Source organism: Catharus ustulatus, chromosome 13, assembly GCF_009819885.2.
Source record: "Catharus ustulatus isolate bCatUst1 chromosome 13, bCatUst1.pri.v2, whole genome shotgun sequence".
In the NCBI taxonomy this organism is placed as follows: Eukaryota; Metazoa; Chordata; class Aves; order Passeriformes; family Turdidae; genus Catharus; species Catharus ustulatus.
The window spans coordinates 471,697-489,449 of record NC_046233.1 but is presented as its reverse complement, the minus strand read 5'-3'; the positions used below and the strand labels follow the sequence as shown (position 1 = coordinate 489,449).

At 55.3% G+C, this 17,753-nt stretch overlaps 1 protein-coding gene across 2 annotated transcripts in view; it reads right to left on the bottom strand.

The window, feature by feature from the left end:
- Positions 1–1,787: 1,787 nt before the first annotated feature.
- Positions 1,788–17,753, bottom strand: part of SRGAP3 (SLIT-ROBO Rho GTPase activating protein 3) — a 65,114-nt gene continuing 49,148 nt past the window's right edge. Inside the window, exons 10-22 of one of the 2 annotated variants that reach the window (XM_033071408.1) lie at positions 16,924–17,008; positions 16,345–16,372; positions 14,814–14,916; positions 12,860–12,920; positions 12,351–12,428; positions 11,229–11,363; positions 10,431–10,536; positions 9,963–10,190; positions 9,016–9,095; positions 6,611–6,791; positions 5,908–6,057; positions 5,146–5,473; positions 1,788–4,838 (exon numbers count right to left, since the gene is read on the bottom strand). In XM_033071408.1, coding sequence (XP_032927299.1) covers positions 4,422–4,838; positions 5,146–5,473; positions 5,908–6,057; positions 6,611–6,791; positions 9,016–9,095; positions 9,963–10,190; positions 10,431–10,536; positions 11,229–11,363; positions 12,351–12,428; positions 12,860–12,920; positions 14,814–14,916; positions 16,345–16,372; positions 16,924–17,008 — 1,980 coding nt within the window. In that variant the 3' untranslated portion in view covers positions 1,788–4,421. Of the gene's footprint in view, positions 4,839–5,145; positions 5,474–5,907; positions 6,058–6,610; positions 6,792–9,015; positions 9,096–9,962; positions 10,191–10,430; positions 10,537–11,228; positions 11,364–12,350; positions 12,429–12,859; positions 12,921–13,539; positions 13,571–14,813; positions 14,917–16,344; positions 16,373–16,923; positions 17,009–17,753 lie in introns of both variants that reach the window. The other variant, XM_033071409.1, reaches the window with a different exon arrangement.

Sequence of the window (17,753 nt, the reverse complement as noted above, 5' to 3'; positions counted from 1 at the left end):
TCTACATGGCATCACCAGCACACACGAGGACCCACTCAGACACTCTAGCTGACGGCATCTCACCATACGTTACAGAGACAACAGCAGAGGAGGAGGAGGAGGAGGAGGATGGCCGGTACAGTGGGCAGTAGCCGGCGGTTCCCACGGCCTCCCGGCATGACCAGCCCCGTCCCCACCAGCCCTCACGGCCCAGCCACGCAAAGCAAACCAGACTGGGGACATCACTGCTGCCCCCGAGAACCACAACACTGCTACTGCAATAACACGCCTGGCATACAAAAACCACCGAGCAGGGACTTCAGCCTAAGGAACAAAGCGCAGTCACTGCTGCCCCGGGGCTGCGCCCAGTGCTGAGGGGCTGGGTGGGACAGGGCCACGGTGACACTGCTGCCCTGAGCACCATCACAGGGCCACGGTGACACTGCTCCCCCCTGAGCACTGTGACAGGCCATGGTGACACTGTGCTCCCCCTGAGCACTGTCACAGGCCATGGTGACACTGCTGCCCTGAGCACCATCACAGGCCACGGTGACACTGCTGCCCTGAGCACTGTCACAGGGCCATGGTGACACTGCTGCCCTGAGCACTGTCACAGGCCATGGTGACACTGCTGCCCTGAGCAACATCACAGGCCATGGTGACACTGCTGCCCTGAGCACCATCACAGAGCCATGGACAGGCTGGATGGGGCTGGGTCATAGTGTCACTGTGCTCCCCTGAGCACCATCACAGGGCCATGGTGACACTCCTGCCCTGAGCACCATCACAGGCCATGGCTGGGCTGTGCAGGACAGGGCCACGGTGACACTGCTCCTCTGAGCACTGTCACAGGCCATGGTGACACTGCTGCCCTGAGCACCATCACAGGCCATGGTGACACTGCTGCCCTGAGCACTGTGACAGGCCATGGTGACACTGCTGCCCTGAGCACCATCACAGGGCCATGGTGACACTGCTGCCCTGAGCACTGTGACAGGCCATGGTGACACTGCTGCCCTGAGCACCATCACAGGGCCATGGTGACACTGCTGCCCTGAGCAACATCACAGGCCATGGACGGGCTGGATGGGACAGAGCCATGGTGACACTGCTGCCCCTGAGCACTGTCACAGGGCCATGGTGACACTGCTGCCCTGAGCACTGTCACAGGGCCATGGTGACACTGCTGCCCTGAGCACCGTCACAGGCCATGGTTGGGCTGGATGGGACAGGGCCATGGTGACACTGCTGCCCTGAGCAACATCACAGGTCATGGCTGGGCTGTGCAGGACAGGGCCACGGTGACACTGCTGCCCTGAGCACCATCACAGAGCCATGGTTGGGCTGGATGGGCTGTGCAGGGCAGGGCTGCAGAAGCCAAGCTCGGATCAGCACTCGCCCTCACAGCACAGGAGCCCCTGCCAGGGCAGTGCTCACCCTCACAGCACAGGAGCCCCTGCCAGGGCAGTGCTCACCCTCACAGCACAGGAGCCCCTGCCAGGGCAGCACTCGCCCTCCGGCCGCAGCGCTCGCCGCTCTCCGCGGGCTGCAGCCCAGGCAGAGCTCACCCAGCCCTGCTCCAGCTGCAGCTCGCCCTGGGTGTCACAGTGGAGCTCTGTGAACTCTGCAGCCCACACACAGCCTGTGCCCTCAGGGAGGGAGCGAGGATCAGTCACTCACTCACAAACATGAGCGAGTTCCAGTTATGATGCTCCTACAATGTACGTGGTTCAATTTTGTGCCAAGTTTGCTTACAGAAAAATACATTTCTTCCCTTAAATTTACAGTAGTTAAAACTCCACTTGGAATACCATATTACAAAGGGGGAGTTTATTCTCCAACAAAAAGTCTTGGTTCCCTTTTCATTGAACAGAAAAATGGAAGGACTTTAAAAGCAATCACCCCCAGCACAACACGACTGCCCAGACGAACCCATGTGTGCACAGCCCCCAGGCCTGAACTCCAACCGTTTGTTTTGGTGCTCAAAAAGGCACTTAAAGATAAGAAAACAACTGTATTAAAAACCCACAACAAAACAAAACAAAGGAAAACGAAAGGCAATAATTTAATAGAAAGACACTGGAATTTGTACCATATGGTCAAAAGTAAGAAGGGAGGAAATAAAACCCCTAATGAAGATGGGTTTGCTCTCAAGTCATCTCAGAAAGCATATAAAAAACAGAAAACTGGCAAAGTGAGTGTTCTCCAGGAACTAAATGGAAACAAAAGTAATAATTACTGGCAATGGATACACAGCACTGGTGCCAAATGGGTCCTTCCTGCCCGGCACAGGTCCCTGCCCAGCCCAGCCCAGCATCTGTGAACATCTGTGCCGGGCCAGGCAGGGGCTGTGCCAGGACAGGGGGATGATGGAGAAATAAACACCAACATGAACCAAACGCCAAGGACGTTCACAGACAGCACACACAGCGTCTGCCCTGCCGAGGGCAGGAGGGACACGGGCAGAGCTGCTCCCCACGGGCTCTGCCAGGGGTGCCGGCGGCTTCGCTTCCCTTCGGCATTACTATTATTATTACTGGGTTTATTTTTACATTGAGCTACCTACTAAGTGCAAAGATTTGTTGAGTGGCATCGTCTTTACCTAATTTTAGCCTATTTTTGTACAGTTTACAGGTTAACAGTTACTTCTGAGCGGTTAAGCAAGTAGAGCAGTATTTACAGGGCTGGCAGAGCGGGGCGAGGGGACGCGTGCGATGGGCACGGGACAGCACCAGCCGGGCCCAAGGGCTGCCTGGCAGCGCTGTGGCAGTGCCAGGGGGGCAGGTGGGGAGGTGCAGATGTGGGGGTGCAGCTGTGGAAGGACAAGCACGGAGGTGCAGGTACAGAGGTACAGGTGTGAGCGTACAAGGCTGGTGCACGGGTGAGCTCCCCAGCGAGGAGCCACTGCAGGACTGATGGCCCTGCCAGCCTGGTCAGTGCCTCCACTGCCTTCTGGAAGCCAGGCTGCTCCTCCTGCAGAGCTGCAGTCCACAGCAGTGCTGCAGAGATGAGGAAGATGAAGGGGTGGGGGGACAAGCAAAGGCCTGGGCAGGGTAGGTGGCTGCTGGGTGAGGCAGGAGGGCTTGCAGGCATCTTCACCCAGGCACAGAGCAGCAGGATCAGAGAGAGCAGGGAGGAAGGATGAACGTTAGGAGACATTAGCACGTGGCCATGGGGAAGTGCCAAACCAAACCATGGGGCACTGCATGGAAATCTGTACAAGGAAAAGCTGCAGGAGAAGCACAGAGCATCTTGGATTCAGTGCTTACAGAGGAATCTGGAGTATCAGACAGGACCATGCAATCCTCAGCCTTCTGCATATTTTTTCTGTGGGTAAAACAAAATGTAGATTCCTTTGCATAAACTCAAACGGCTGTATTATATGGTACAGTACAGAAAGTGCAAAGTATCACCCATCAGATCACTTCTGCATCTGATGCGGTCAAACACGGCTCATGCTTCTCATGCAGGACAACCACTCTGACCCGAGACCCCTCCTCGCTGCTCAGGCCTGACTCTCAAGAGACCACTGGGTTGGGCTTTGATTAAAAAAAAAGGAAAAAGCACGTGGGGAAAGGGAGATGAAGAATCTCCAAACTCTGTAAGTTACTCCATGCTTTACCACAGGTTTGGTCACTAGTCCTTGTTCACTCGGAAAACTTGAGAGCAGCAGCGTTCCACGGAGCCAGCGCAGCGTCCTCCTCCTGCACGAGGGTGAGGGCACACACCTCACCCGGTCCCACCCATGACACTCACTTCACTCCATTCCCACTCATGGCACACACCTTGCTTTGTCCCTGCTGCCAGGGCATCACGGGCACATGAAAACATCTCAGGATTCAGGATTGGAAAGACTGCAGCTGGCTGGAGGCGCGTGGGTCATGTATGGATTTCCAGCTCTTCTCCACAGCCCAGCAGTGAACAGACCCCACTGTATTCCCATCCCTTTTTTTTTTTGTTTTATGCTAAGAGGTACAGAAAATAAATTCCAGGATGGCCTTGTATTGCTTGACACACAGCTGCTGCAATGTGGGCTTCCATGTGCACACAGACAGCCTTGGAAACCCAGACCAACCCACTGTCTCAAGAGAGGACATTTCAGAGCCAGTTTCTGAGGTAAATCTACTATTTTAAAAAGTCACTGAATTCTGTACACTTAGTTTTTAATATATACTTCTACATTGAGTGTGTTATCCAGTGCCAACACGTAGAGCTGCTGTCTCCTCCTGCCGTAGGACTGCAAGCTTGGGAAGTGTTTCTGCATGGCTGGGGTGTGTGCACCCCTCTGTACATACACACACGATGCACAGCACCAGGCCCAGGCCCCACCAGCGTTTCCTTTCCCGGAGCTCCCCAGCAGGGCTCTGAGCCCTGCCCAAGCCAGCGAGGCTGTGCCACACCTGCCCCGCTCCTGCTCTGCTGTCCCGCCACAGCGCCCGCGCCTACATGGTGCCCGATTTGTCTGCCGAGCTGCTGGGGAAGAGCTTCTCGGTGGGGGTGACAGCAGGGCTGCCCACGCCCGAGCTGCTGCTGCTGCTGGAGCGGTGCTGCACCACCGGCCGCACCGGTCGCATGGGCGGCGGCCGCAGCTGCGCCCCGGCCAGCCGGGCCGACAGCGCCGGCTTGAAGGTGGTCATCATCTCGGTGGTGGAGCTGCTGCTGCGCCGCATGGCCGCCTCGGGGTCCCGGATCAGGATGGTGTGCAGGGGGCTGGCCGGCTCTGAGTTGGCGGCGCCCATCGGGGGGTTCTTCATGGGCTCCAGCGTGTCCAGCACCACGTCGGGCGCCTGCTTGGCCGTGTTCTGCCGCTCCAGCTCCCGCAGCTCGTTCAGCGCTGTGCTCATGGTCTTCTCGATGTCCTGTGAATGCCAAAGGTGTGTCAGCACCGTGCCACAGCACCACTGCCCTCCTGCACTGCACCCCAGAATCTGCACAGGGAGTCCCTGATCTGAGAGCTCCCAGGGCAAACAGGAGTTTGGAGAGAAGGTGTGAAGCCCAAGCTGGCTGCACAAAGGTGCCCTGTGTTCCCCAGATCAGCAGGAGCTTGGTCACCAGCCCCAAAGGGCACGAATCCCGAGCACCAGGAGCGATGGGGTGAACACCAGCCTGCCCACGGGCACTGCCCAGGAGTTCCCCTTCAGCCTCTCTTGGTCCCTTCCCTCTTACCTCAGCAAGAGCTTCTGCTTCCAGGGATTTCTGATCTCCAAGGCTGCTGTGCCGGGTGGATCCACAGGTGGATCTCAGTGGGTGGCTGTCGGCCAGGGCCTTCCTGTCTGGGAAATTGATGCTGCCCACGCTGCCAAACGTGGCCATCCTGCGCTTCTCGGGGCTCTCGATCCTGCCCCTGTTGAGGGGGATCTTGTGGGGGCTGCTGGGGCAGGCTGCTGCTCGAGGAGGGGTGTCTATGCCGGGCCCCATCCCTCGGGGGGGGCTGTGGGTGTCCCCCCCGCTGCGGCGCCGGGGGATGGCTGCACCATCAGACCTCAATCTCACTCTGCAAAGAACCCAGCACGACAGCAGGTCAGTGTCTGCCAGCCCTGCTGCAGTTGGCTGCAGCTGCAGACCAAATTCCAGCCTCCCAGCTTCAGAACACTCCAGCAAAAGGGAAGACAAATATTTTAGCCAGTACCAAGAAAGGGACAGCATCAAATCATGGCAGTAGTTTGGCTTGGAAGGGACCTCAAAGGTCATGTTGTTCCAATCCCCTACCATGGGCAGGGACATTTTCCACTATGCCAGATTGCTCAGAGCCCCACTGTATCCTCTGTAAGTGTTAAATCCCCATTAGCAGTGCACATGAAATCCCCCCAAGCTCGTATTACCCTGCCGTGCTTACTAGAGCTGTCCCTCCATCCTGCCCTACCCCACACACCAACTGTCCGCCCCTGTGACAGCCACCCCCTCCATGGTGACAGGAACACGAGTTACCTGCCCATCACTCCCCCAAAGCCATAGTCCATGATGTGGTCTGTGGGTGACTGGATGTCGTTCTTGGAGGAGGCTTTATCATCCAGCAGGGGCCCGCTGCTCGCCTCGCTGTCTGCCTTCTGGCTCAGGCTGTCGGAGAATGCATCATCCCTGGGGAAGGAACCACACCAGTGACAGGCTGTGCCCCGGGGGAGCCAGGGCCTGGACACCATGCCAACCTGAACATCACTTCAGCAGCTCCACACTCTGTTTTAACAAGGAGCTGGACCAAGGTCACCACTTCACTGGGAGCTTGGTGCACATCTGCCTCCCCATCCCCTGTGCTGTGGCTGCCACTGCCATTTACTCCACACACAGTACTAGCAAGAGACAAAGCACCTGCAAAGGGCCCTGGGATCTGCCCACAGGCCAGGTGAGCACCACACAATCCAGACTCACAGCCCCTTAGCTCAGTGGTAAACCTGGGTCACACCATGTTTGGAGTCAGAGACAATGAGGGGTCCAGGTATTCTGAGTACAATGTTTAGTACTGCTCTTTATCAGCCCAAATCAGAAGCAAATGGAGCCAATACATGGAGGGGGAGAAGTGAACAGGCCCAGATTTCTCACCAAAGTCATTAAACCTCAGCAAAACGGATTATTTTAGTTGACTGAAGTGGACCTTGTGCAAGCAGATGATTTGAACAACGCTCACTTTACTCACATGTCTTGCACCACGATGTACTGGTGGGGAATGAGCCCGTCCACCCCGTTGTGTCTCCCTTCCCACCAGTCCTCGGACGCCCGATGGTACAGCAGGAGTGAGGCCCCTTTCTTGAAGGAGAGCTCCCGTGGAGATCGCCCAACGTAGTCGAACTTGGCTATGGCTTCAATCTGCTCCACCTCTGCACAGGAGGGAGGCACAGCAAAGGGCAGCTCAGTTCAGCCCTGCAGGGAGGCTGAGCCCCAGAGAGCAGTGCTGCTGCTGCCCAGCATCCCCAGAGCACCTCACCCTGAGCACAGCCCTTGTTTTCACACTGATCAATTCTTATTGTTGTTCCAGGCTTTCTGGGACCGACCTCAGCCTCACAAACCACTGGCAATTACAAACAGCTACAAAGCAGATGGGGAGCAGCAGGAATCTCCCTCTGTGCATATGGCATCCCCACCCACACTCCATTTTCCGCCTTTGGTTACAGAACCCCATTATCCTCCAGCCTGAGATTCTGTCAAGCCATGGCAGATGCTGTGATCAAACCCCACTTACCTTCTCTTCCCTTCCTTATTCTGGAGACAGTTTGGCCTGAATTATTGATAAGCAACTAATGCCCCTTTGGGGATCCCCATGGAAATAATGCTACAGCTCCAGCCAGCAGCTGCTCTGCACCCTGCCATCTGCAGCACTCTGCCTCACTGCTTCCCTGCTTGTCCTCACACAAGCTCTACCAAACACCCCTGACACAGACTGGGGGCTCAGGGCCTGAAACACAGGAGGGCTGAGGCAGAACCTCACTTTGGAAGGTCATGAACACACCAAGGTCCTCTAAGCCTCTGACCAAGGGTGTCACAGCAGGAGCTGCTGGGGCTGCTGGGGAACACCGAACACTAAATAAACCATTGCAACAACTGCACAGCAGCAACAGTGCCTCTCTCCTCACTAACCAGAGGGCCCACACTGTGCCTTGTTTGGGTGGCAGATTGCTGCCAGTGCCCAGCCACTCCTGCATTAACATGCCTTGATTACTGAGACAATGGATCATTCCAATCCCCACCTGGAGACTGGCAGACAGAAAATGACAAAGCAAAACAGGGGAAGCCCACCCAGTTCCTCCAGATCTGCCTCAATCTCATTAAACAAGGAAACCTTCTCTGCCCCACCACTGACTGTGGGCTCAGCAGCCATCAGTGTGTGGGGAGATGCTGCATTGGCCAGGCACTTCAGCAGATTCACTTCTGCCCTGTAAGCAGCCCCCACATGAGGGCAGAGTGTCTGGGAACACCTCGGGGACCAACACTGAGTGTTCTGGAGGAGACAGAGCCAGGAGGGCTCCCACAGCCCTGACACAAACCTGGGCTACCAGCAGGAAGTGCATACAGAGCAAGGGGGAGAGGGAACATGTAAATTCACAAAATACAGCCACTCCTCTGCTCTGCACTTGGCACCACAGCTCATCACTGGGAAACCCCAATGGGAGCCATGAACGTGGCCACCCAAGTGTGAAATTGGCTGCACAGCAGCTCCCTTTCCTCCCTGTGCCAGGCCTGTCAGCTCCTGCCTGGAGCTGAGAGCAGGCCTAGAGCTGCCCTGCCCTGCATGCCCTCCCTGTGCCCAGAGCCACCTTCCCTGTGTGCCCTCCCTGTGCCCGGAGCCACCTGGCCCTGCTGTGCCCTCCCTGTGCCCAGAGCCACCTGGACCTGTGTGCCCTCCCTGTGCCCTCCCTGTGCCCAGAGCCACCTGGCCCCGTGTGCCCTCCCTGTGCCCAGAGCCACCTGGCCCTGTGTGCCCTCCCTGTGCCCAGAGCCACCTGGCCCTGTGTGCCCTCCCTGTGCCCTCCCTGTGCCCAGAGCCACCTGGCCCCGTGTGCCCTCCCTGTGCCCGGAGCCACCTGGCCCTGTGTGCCCTCTCTGTGCCCGGGGCCACCTGGCCCCGTGTGCCCTCCCTGTGCCCTTCCTGTGCCTGGAGCCACCTGCCCTGTGTGCCCTCCCTGTGCCCGGAGCCACCTGCCCTGTGTGCCCTCCCTGTGCCCGGAGCCACCTGGCCCTGTGTGCCCTCCCTGTGCCCAGAGCCACCTGGCCCTGTGTGCCCTCCCTGTGCCCATGGCCCTGCTCGCCAGGTGAGCCCTTGCCTGGCAGGGCAGGTGTGTTGTGCCAGGCAGGACACAGCCCTGGCAGCAGCAGCTGTTGGAAGCAGAAGGTGCTCAGCTCCCCAGGGCCCTTCCAACGCAGCAAGCCCTGCCTTGGTTCCCTGCAGTGCCAGCGGCATTTCCTGAACTCTCCCCTTGTGCTGCTGGCATGTGGGGAGCTCAGCACTGCCTCTGCCCCAGCCCAGCCCTGCCAGCCTCCCTCCCTGCTGCAGCACAGCCCTGCTGGCACAGCCCCAGCCCTGCCCTGTGCCCAGCATCTGCTCACCGTCGTCGCTGGTGTGTGGCTCTGTCCCGTTGTCGTGATCCACCTCATCGATGGTGCCCGGCTCGCTGTGCGGGCTGTCACTGCAGAGAACACACCAGGCTGTCACACTGCACGGACACACGCTGCTCCCAGCACACCCAGGGAGCTGGTGGAGCCCCCCTCTCTGGGGGGTACAAAGGTGGTGCTGGGTCAAAGGGCTGGACTCAGTCCTGGAGGTCCTTCCAACCTCACTGATTCTGTGATTTGTGATTCTCTGATTCTGTGATTTCAAATCACAGCAGAGCCCTGAAATTGCTCTGAGAACAGCAGACACACCACACCCAGAATGTCACCTTCTGTTGGCTCCTGTCTTTAGCACAGTCTGGCAAAACTAACACAAAGTGACACCAAGTTAAATGTCCCACTCCCTCGTTCACAGTGAGCTTAGCTCCTCTGCTGCACCAGGAGGGATGGTGGCAGGTGACCAGTACCAGGCATGGTGAGGTCTCAGAAATGTACAAAACTTGTAGAAAATCAGTTCAAGTGTGTTATCGATCCAGGTTTGTTAAACCCAGATCTGAATATTGAGTTAGAATTCCAGCAACAAAGGGAACTGGAAGGTTTGGGTTAACCTCAGGGTTTTATCCAACCAGCTGAAACTATCAGTCTTTACTCAAAATTTCCAGCCTAGAAGGAATTTGGATAGAATTTACCTTGAATTCCATTTTGTCAAAGACACTTCTATGATCTACAGCTCAAAAAATCTTCATCAATATTAGTATCTGCACTGGAAAAAGTTTCTTTTGGTGTTTTTTACTGAGTGTTATAATATTGAGTCAGCACAAGAAAATGAGATACCTGGTGAAACTGCCTGTTTTGACTGGTAGGACTAAATCAAATGGTTCAGTGTGCAAGAGCCTCCTGGGCTGACGAAGGTTTTGCAGCCAGGGGCCCTGCAGAGAGCTCACCAGTACTCCTCCCCTCCGGTCATGCACTTCTCGTAGACAGGCCCCTCCAGCTCCCGGTGGCTGGGGAAGATGCCCTCGTGGTGGATGATGATGGTTTTGATGACCTCATTGACGTGGGCCTGGCAGGACACCGGATCCTGCCCGTCAGGAATGTGCATCAGCGTGGGCCCGAAGCAGATGGCCAGGTTGTAGGGATCCATCATGTTCTCATCGCTGTACTGGGACAAGCTGCAAGCACACGTGTGAGGGAGCTCTGCTGTGCTCCTGCTCGCCTGGAAAACCTCCCAGCAAAGCCCCAGCCCCGCCACCGAGCTGGCCCCTGCCCCAGGCACACAGCCAGGCTCAGCAAGGCTGGGCAGGAAGCAAGCACTCCCCATGGCAACACCACAAAGGGCTCATGCAGCAGAGACGGGGAAGCCCTGGCAGCAGGGACAGCCAGGAGAACTCTGTGAGGCAGGAAACACTCACTGGTTAAGGAAAGCAAAGAGGTATCTCATGACCACGATGACAGCCCGAGGCAGAGTGACAATGATCTGCTGGATCTGGTGCACTCTCTCTGCAGGGTTCTCAGTTTCTGGAACACATGGATAGAAAGCACATCCTTAAAAAGCTTTTCAGGACCAGACAGCTCAGCACCAGAGGGACTTGCTCCAGATCTAGTGGCCCAGTAAGAGAGGAAGACAAAAGCCTGTCTCCAGAGGTCATCTGTGAGTTTAGTACTAAGGTGCAGAAAGAAAATGGAGAACACTGCTGCTCCAGTGGGGAACTCCTATGTTCAGATGCAGCATGAGCAGCAAATAAAGACATTTCTTTATTCATTTTTAAAATAAATGTTTATGCATTATTCATTTCATTCCTCAACAACTCCTCTGTTCCTCAAAAGCCTGAGTCAATGGGGCACTGAAAACAGAGCACTGCTTGGTTTTCTAGGGCAGATTTTTAAATGAGGTTCTTTTTCAGGTTACCCTTCTGGGTTATGCACTGGATCCTTCTGAGAGGCTGGAGCAGACACTGCCCACTGCTGCCCTACAGCTGAGACACCCCTGCAGCCACAATGGGCAGCACTTCCATCCCCTCTGAACCTTCCAGCTCATTTTGCCTCCTTTGCTCCCCCCAGAGAAGTGATTTCCCCTCTCCTCCCCCAGTGCACTCCTGTCCTTTCCTCACAGCTCCCACTGCCCACCTGGCACATGGGTGCTCCTGTCCCCATTCAGTGCTTCCCTCATCCCACCCAGCTCCCCATGAAGAGCTGCCACATGTACTTACTTATAGTAGATATCAAATCTTGAAACCTTTCCTTAGGAAAGAGGGGGTTTTCCAGTCCTCGGAAATACAGCTTCAAGACTCCAGCCACTGAGTTAATGTCTCGTTCGTTCTGATCATCAGCAAGGGGGTCTTCACCTGCCCAGACAAGGGTTTCTGTCCAGCATCACATCTAGCTGGACTAACACAAGTGGTCTTCCTCATTTAGTGGAACACCAAACTTCCCAGGGTTCAGAAACTCTCCTCATGTGCAATGGCAATGCTTATTTTTTTCTGAAAACCAATTCTACTGGGGGATTCCAAACCTTTCCTGGGGATGATATTGGTTGTTTCTCCTCCACCGTCTCCAGCTCAGTGCATTTTTTGCATTTACAGCACCAATCCTTTTCCACAAGGAAAGCTGAGGAGGTCTGAAGGACAGTGAGTGAGAGCCTGAGAGGACAGGCTTGGCTGGAGGATACAATTACAGCTCTGGAATGAACCCAGGGGTTCTGGACAGCTTTGTACAATTTAAATCTGTGAGAGGTTTTCAGTGTCCCTGAGATTTGGATACTAATTAATCTTAAATTGGATGTGCAAATCCTCCAGCCTTTGACAATCCTAACATTACCTTATCCATCCACCTTCATCCTGATCCTTCCAATGCTGCTCAAGGATTAAGGGTCCCTGCTCCCAGCAGGACTGTCCCTGTCACAGCTCCCCTCCTCTCAGGACAGCAGGACTGCTTTCCCTTTCTCACTGGCCTGGGTGTGATTTTCTCAGCAGATTCCCTGGTGCCTCCACAGCCAGCAGGTACAGGGAGGAATGCTGCACCTCCCTTGGCAAACTGCTGCAGGAAGGATGAAAGGATCCCCAGCAAACTCTTTTATGGCTCTTGTGCTTTTAACAACTGTGGAAAAGACTTCTGCACCTGCCCCTACTTCTCACACTCCTTCCCTGGGTGACTTCACTACTGCCAGAGACACAGCATTGAGAAACCCAAAAGGGATGAAATCTGCTCATTTCTCATAGCAGAGAGGGCTTTATTTAACACAGGCTTCACACCATGGCTGATGCAGCCACCACCTCCCACCAAGGATCCCTGCACAGGCAGCATCCTGCTGTACTGCACACCCAGCTACACACCTCTCTCAAACGAGTTCTTGATGTCATTGACTTCCACCTGGGAGCCAGGGACTCTGAAGATGCCCTGCTGCTGGAGGCCTGGAAGAGAAAAATGCTTTAGGAGAGATTTCTGGAACTGTTGGGCAATACCTGCAGGAAAAAACAGCAGAATGCAGGAGCTGATGCACCAGGCAGGCTTGGAGCAAGCAGGGACAGCAAGGGACAAGCAGGGACAGCCTGCTGCACCTCACTTCTGCTCCTATTCCCCAACCAAGGACCCAGATCAAGGTCCCTGAAGAGCTGAAAGGGCTCATGGCCTGAGTGAACAATTTAACCTGGGCACGTGCTAATAAATGAACAATTTAACCTGGGCACGTGCTAATAAAACCTCTCTATTCACCAGCCATCCAGCACTGCACCACAGCCCATGGGGAACGGGCTGCAGGCACCAGGAGCCCTGCTGGACCCCAGTGCTCACTCCAGTGCTCTGTCCCCTGGCAGGGTTCTGGGGCTGTAGTGACCCAACTCACCATACAGGTTGATGTAGCGGATGCAGCTTTCTACGACAAGTGGAATGGCCTGTCCTGAATCCTTCAGGAAAGGAAAGGGAAAAGAGAAAAAATTACTGGTTTATTGCTAACAAAGCACAGGAAATGCACTGAGGATTGCAAAACCAGAGATTTGAAAATTAGTGCTGTGGAGTTTAGTAAGAGGACAGGCAGGGAAAGGAGGTGTTACAAACATCAGAGCGCTGAGGACACCGTGTGCAGCCAGATGTGCACAAGGAAGCTGCAACCAGGGTGTGAAACATTGCTGCTCCCTGCCTGGCTCAGACAGGAGACTGCCACGAGGGATCACAGCTACGCCACCCCAAAGGGGGAATGCTGAGCTGAAGTAAAACTTGTGCTGTACCTGGCTGATGGAATAAGCTTCCCATAACACAGCTTACAATATTTCCACCAAAGGATAGAGCCACTGTCAGCAGGTGCTAAAAAACCAACAAACACCACTGTGTACAGAATGAAGTGCCTGAGTCTGAACCAGTGCTGAGTTCTGGCTTGTCCCCAGGCCCCTTGTGGCAGGGGGACCCTGGGCCATGTCTGACAGCCCAAGTGGATTTCTCTGTGGGGTTCTGGCTGTTTTCCCAGCAGAGCACAGTGGCATCTCTGGGCAATTCCCTCCACCTCAGAGATGAGCCTCCAGTAAGTACCTGATTCCTCGTTCGTGCATTCCTCCTTCCTCTGAGCACACAGAGAAGCAGCAGAGTGGAAAAAAGAGAACAGATTAAGCAGGGATAAGTTCAGTTAGAGGTAAGCACGTCCTTTGGAGGCCGTGAACGCTCAAATGCAATGGCAGCTTAGCAAGGGTCAACACAGCCTGTGGGGCACCCACCCTCCCTCCCAAACCCTGGGCACCTCCACCCCAGCCTCAGCAGGAACAGCCTCCTGGATTTCCTCCTGTCTGAACTTGTGGCCTCCCAGGAGCCCGAGGACAGGCACAGAGCTGGCCTGGGGCACAGGCACGGCTCTGAGGGGGCACTGGGTGACCAGGGGACAGCAGGGCAGGCAGCAGTGGCCCAGTGCCTGTGAGGCTGTGCACCCCCAGGGCAGGCAGCAGTGCCCAAAGGGGTCTCTGCTAGCACAGGACACTGCTGCTCAGATGGATTTCTAGAGCAGGTAATTCCTCCTCCTCGGTGCTGAACAGGCTGGCATTTAATGAGCATTACTTTTTAGACACCAGTTTAAGTCAGAAGTAATCACAAATCCTAACGGGATTACAGGCTTTGCCAGCAGGGCCAGTGCTCTCTGTGCTGGTGCTGTGTACAGACACTGCCCTCAGGTTAGGGCTGAGCTGGAGGGAATAAACCCAGCCAGACGATGCCTGTTAGTCACCTAATCCAACGGTTTGTCTTTACTGCTTCCTGAGGAGTTTTCACTGCAGCTTTCTCCAGAGCAGGACACAGGACAGCACCTGCCAGCAGCCGTGGCTGTTACTGATGTATTTGTGTGTGAAGCTTTGATCACCTGTCTGCCCTCCAACACGGCCAACAGACAGCAGGATTTCTAGCCCAGGCTGAGAGACACTTTCTGGGGTCATTTTACCTTCCTTCTCAGCCACAATGATGGATGACCACCAAAACCACGTGGAAAGAGGAAGGGGCTGTGTCTGCTGCTCCTTTGAGGGCTGGGCTGAGCTTGTGTAATCTTTATTTTGGGGATGGGAAGAAGCAGCAGGACAGGGAGGACACTGAGCCAGGACTACCTCATTCTGCACGTGGCCACCAGCCATGGGTGGGTCTGGAGCTCACACTGATGGGACAGAACGCCAGGAATGCACAAGGGGAGCTATGGAGAGGAATCATCCCTGGGGCCAAGCTGGGTGCAGATGGGCTGGAGGGACCCCTGAGGATGGCAAGCAGCCAGGACAGGACAGCCACCATTGCATTGCCAGCGTTCACAGACACTCCTGGCAGGCAGCAAGTACCTTAATGAACGTTTCCATATTGCCGTTAAAGAGTTTATGGTTATACACTGAGAGAGGCCTAGGTCTCCTCATTTTCTGTGGCTTAGGGGGAAGACATGGGGGCCTGGGAGAAAATGGAACAAAATAAATCAACAAAACACCAACGTAAATGCAATGACAGGGTGAGACCTCACAGGTTATAACTGAGAAGAAGAAATCAAACAGAAAAGTCCCTCTGTAAGGACCACACTCCCTGCAGCCACTCACTGATGTGTCCCACACTGACACCACTCCAGCAGGAAACCAAGGGCAGGCAGGAGACAAAACAAAACTAACCACAGCTACCCCAGAAAACACTGGGCTATTCCTGTTTGCTCCTGAACAGATTTCATTCTGCTCACAGAATGAGGACAATGGGAACACCTCCACCTTCCTGTATCTAGCTTCTGCCTGGAGTGCCGGGGCTGGGGATGACCCTCCCACTGCCAGTGACAGGGTTCAGTGCAGCACTGAGGAACTGGGCTACTTCCATTAATGCTACTCCCAGCCCAGTTCCCCTGGATAACAAAGGATATTCAGTGTCTAGATCATAAAAAAGGAGAAAAAACCCACAAAATCCCAAACAGATTTCTGCCCTGCCCTCTGGCCCAGGCTGTAGTAATGTCTGCAGGGAAGAGAACACGACTGCAGCCACACACAGCACTGGAGGTGGGAGCCTGCTCTCCGAAGGTCCCTCTCTGTCCTGGCAGCACCTCGGTGCCCGCTGGGTGCCAGCCCTGAGGCACTGGGCACAAGGAGCTCCTTCCTTCCTGCCTGGCAAGGCAGCCCAGGCTGCACCATCTGCTCCACCACTCCTGACAGGGAGGGCAGCTCTTTCTGCTGCTATTATAAATTTTATTAAACACAAACAAGGCTGGAACAAGCTCACACACAGAGAGCTGTGAGTGTTCCAGGGAGCTGCTGGGAGGCTGTGCTGGGCTGTGCCTCGCTGTCAGAACACCAGCACACCCCTAGCAAGCCACTGGAGCTCTGTGGAGATGCTTCACAGACTGGACATGGATGAAAGCCTCCTCTCTGTGACATTTACCCAGCCCTGTCTCCTGCAGTAGAGGGGTGAAGTCTGAGACACAGGCATGCTCTGCACTCACAGCTAAAGCAGCCAGAGCTGGGAGAGGATTTCAGGGGCACGTTAAAGTCCTCAAAGGAAGAGGGGTGGCAGGGAGTGCGTGGACACCTTTGTGTCACCCTGTGAACACAGCCCCACCTCAGCTTTGCCCCAGGGCACGGCACCGTGCTGACCAAGCACATCCAGGCACATCAGAGGCAGCCAGCCAGAAACCACACTGCAGCAGAACCAAGGGCTCTTGCCATCCCCCTGAGCCCAGCCCTCCAGGCATGCAGCTGGGAAGCAGGATGTGGGGCACAGGGGGCTGCAGGTGGGTAACTGAACCCCACCAAGCTGCACCAGTGCAAAGCAAACCCCCTCTCCCACAGCCCCCTCCTGCCAGCACCAGCCCTCCCCAGGAGCAAGGAAGGGGAACAAAGTGCTCACCTGGTTGTTCCACACTCAGCTCTTTCACCTGTAAGAAACACAAGTTGCCATCATCCCTCCACATCAGCCACCACCAGAGCACTGCACAGCACAGCTGCTCACACCCTCACTGCTGGCTCCTGCACCCCAAGAACGGCTTCTGGCAGAGAAAAGCTGCATTGGGGGAGGAGAAATGCACACCTGATGCTCCCACCATTAAAATAGAGATTAGAAATCTGGAGGGAGATTAAATCTTCTAGGGGAGAAGAGGGAGAGGAGGGAAAGAGGCAGAGGGTGGGAGGGAGTGGCAATCTCTGCTGCTGGAGAAGTAACCCAGCACTTCAGCACCCAGTGTCAGATTCAGAGATGTCTGTGTGCACTCCCAAAGAAAAGTGGGAGGAGTGATTCAAGGAAATCATGATTTTGCATGTCACAGGTTAGCTGAGCAGCAGCAGGCAGGCACAGAAGCACCAGTCCCTCAGGAGAGCACACACAGGTGAGGCACACAGGTGAGGCTCACAGGTGAGGCTCACAGGTGACACACGGCTTAAACCCTCGCAGGGGATTGGAGCACCCTCCCTGGGCCTGACCCCAACTCACCTTCTCCCAGGGTTTGCTTCAGCAGGTCGTGTTTAGCCTGGAGCTTTGTGATGAGGTTACTGCCATTCAGATACTCCTTAAATTTCTGGAATTAAAGAACAAACGGGGTGGGTTAAGCACCGCAGCCCCTAATGGACATTCACTGCTGCCTGGGGGGCTCAGGAGGCTGCACCAGCTGCAGGGCTCAGCAGGGTCTAATCACTTCTCCCTGCTCCTGATGGTCTCATTAGCCTGGTCTCCTTGGAGCTGCCCCTCCTGCCCAGGAACGCAGGGAGCACAAAGAGTTCAAAGCTGCCTTTCTTTGTCAGCCTTCTGGGAACAGCCCAGGAAATCAAAGCAGCTTTCCCTGCCCTGCCAAGGCTTCATCTCTGCAACCAACAATGCCAAGCAGAGCTCCCAGTGCCTGAGCCCTGCAGCAGGGACTGCCAGGTGCTCTGTGCTGCAGGGGACACTGTGCACAACAACTGCCCGTGCCACAGAGGGGCTGGGGACACCCAGGAACACTCCAGAGCAAGGCACTGCACATGTCAGAGGGGAGGGAGACGAGATGGAAAACAGAGAATGGGAAAGACCAAATCTCTGCAAAAACCATTAAAGTAATCCCATGCACATTTCCAGATGAAAAGTGCAATTTCCCCCCAGTTTACAGTAATACTATCAAGAGAAAGTAGAAGCTCTTCCATGCATATGGAATACATCACAAGATGCTGTGAACCACAGGCTGTGGCCCACACTGAAATGAGGGAGAGTGCTGGTGAACTCATGGCTGTTGCCTGCATTTCGGGTACCAGAACAGAGACCTGAGCTCTGCCTGGGGTGCAGGGCAGGCA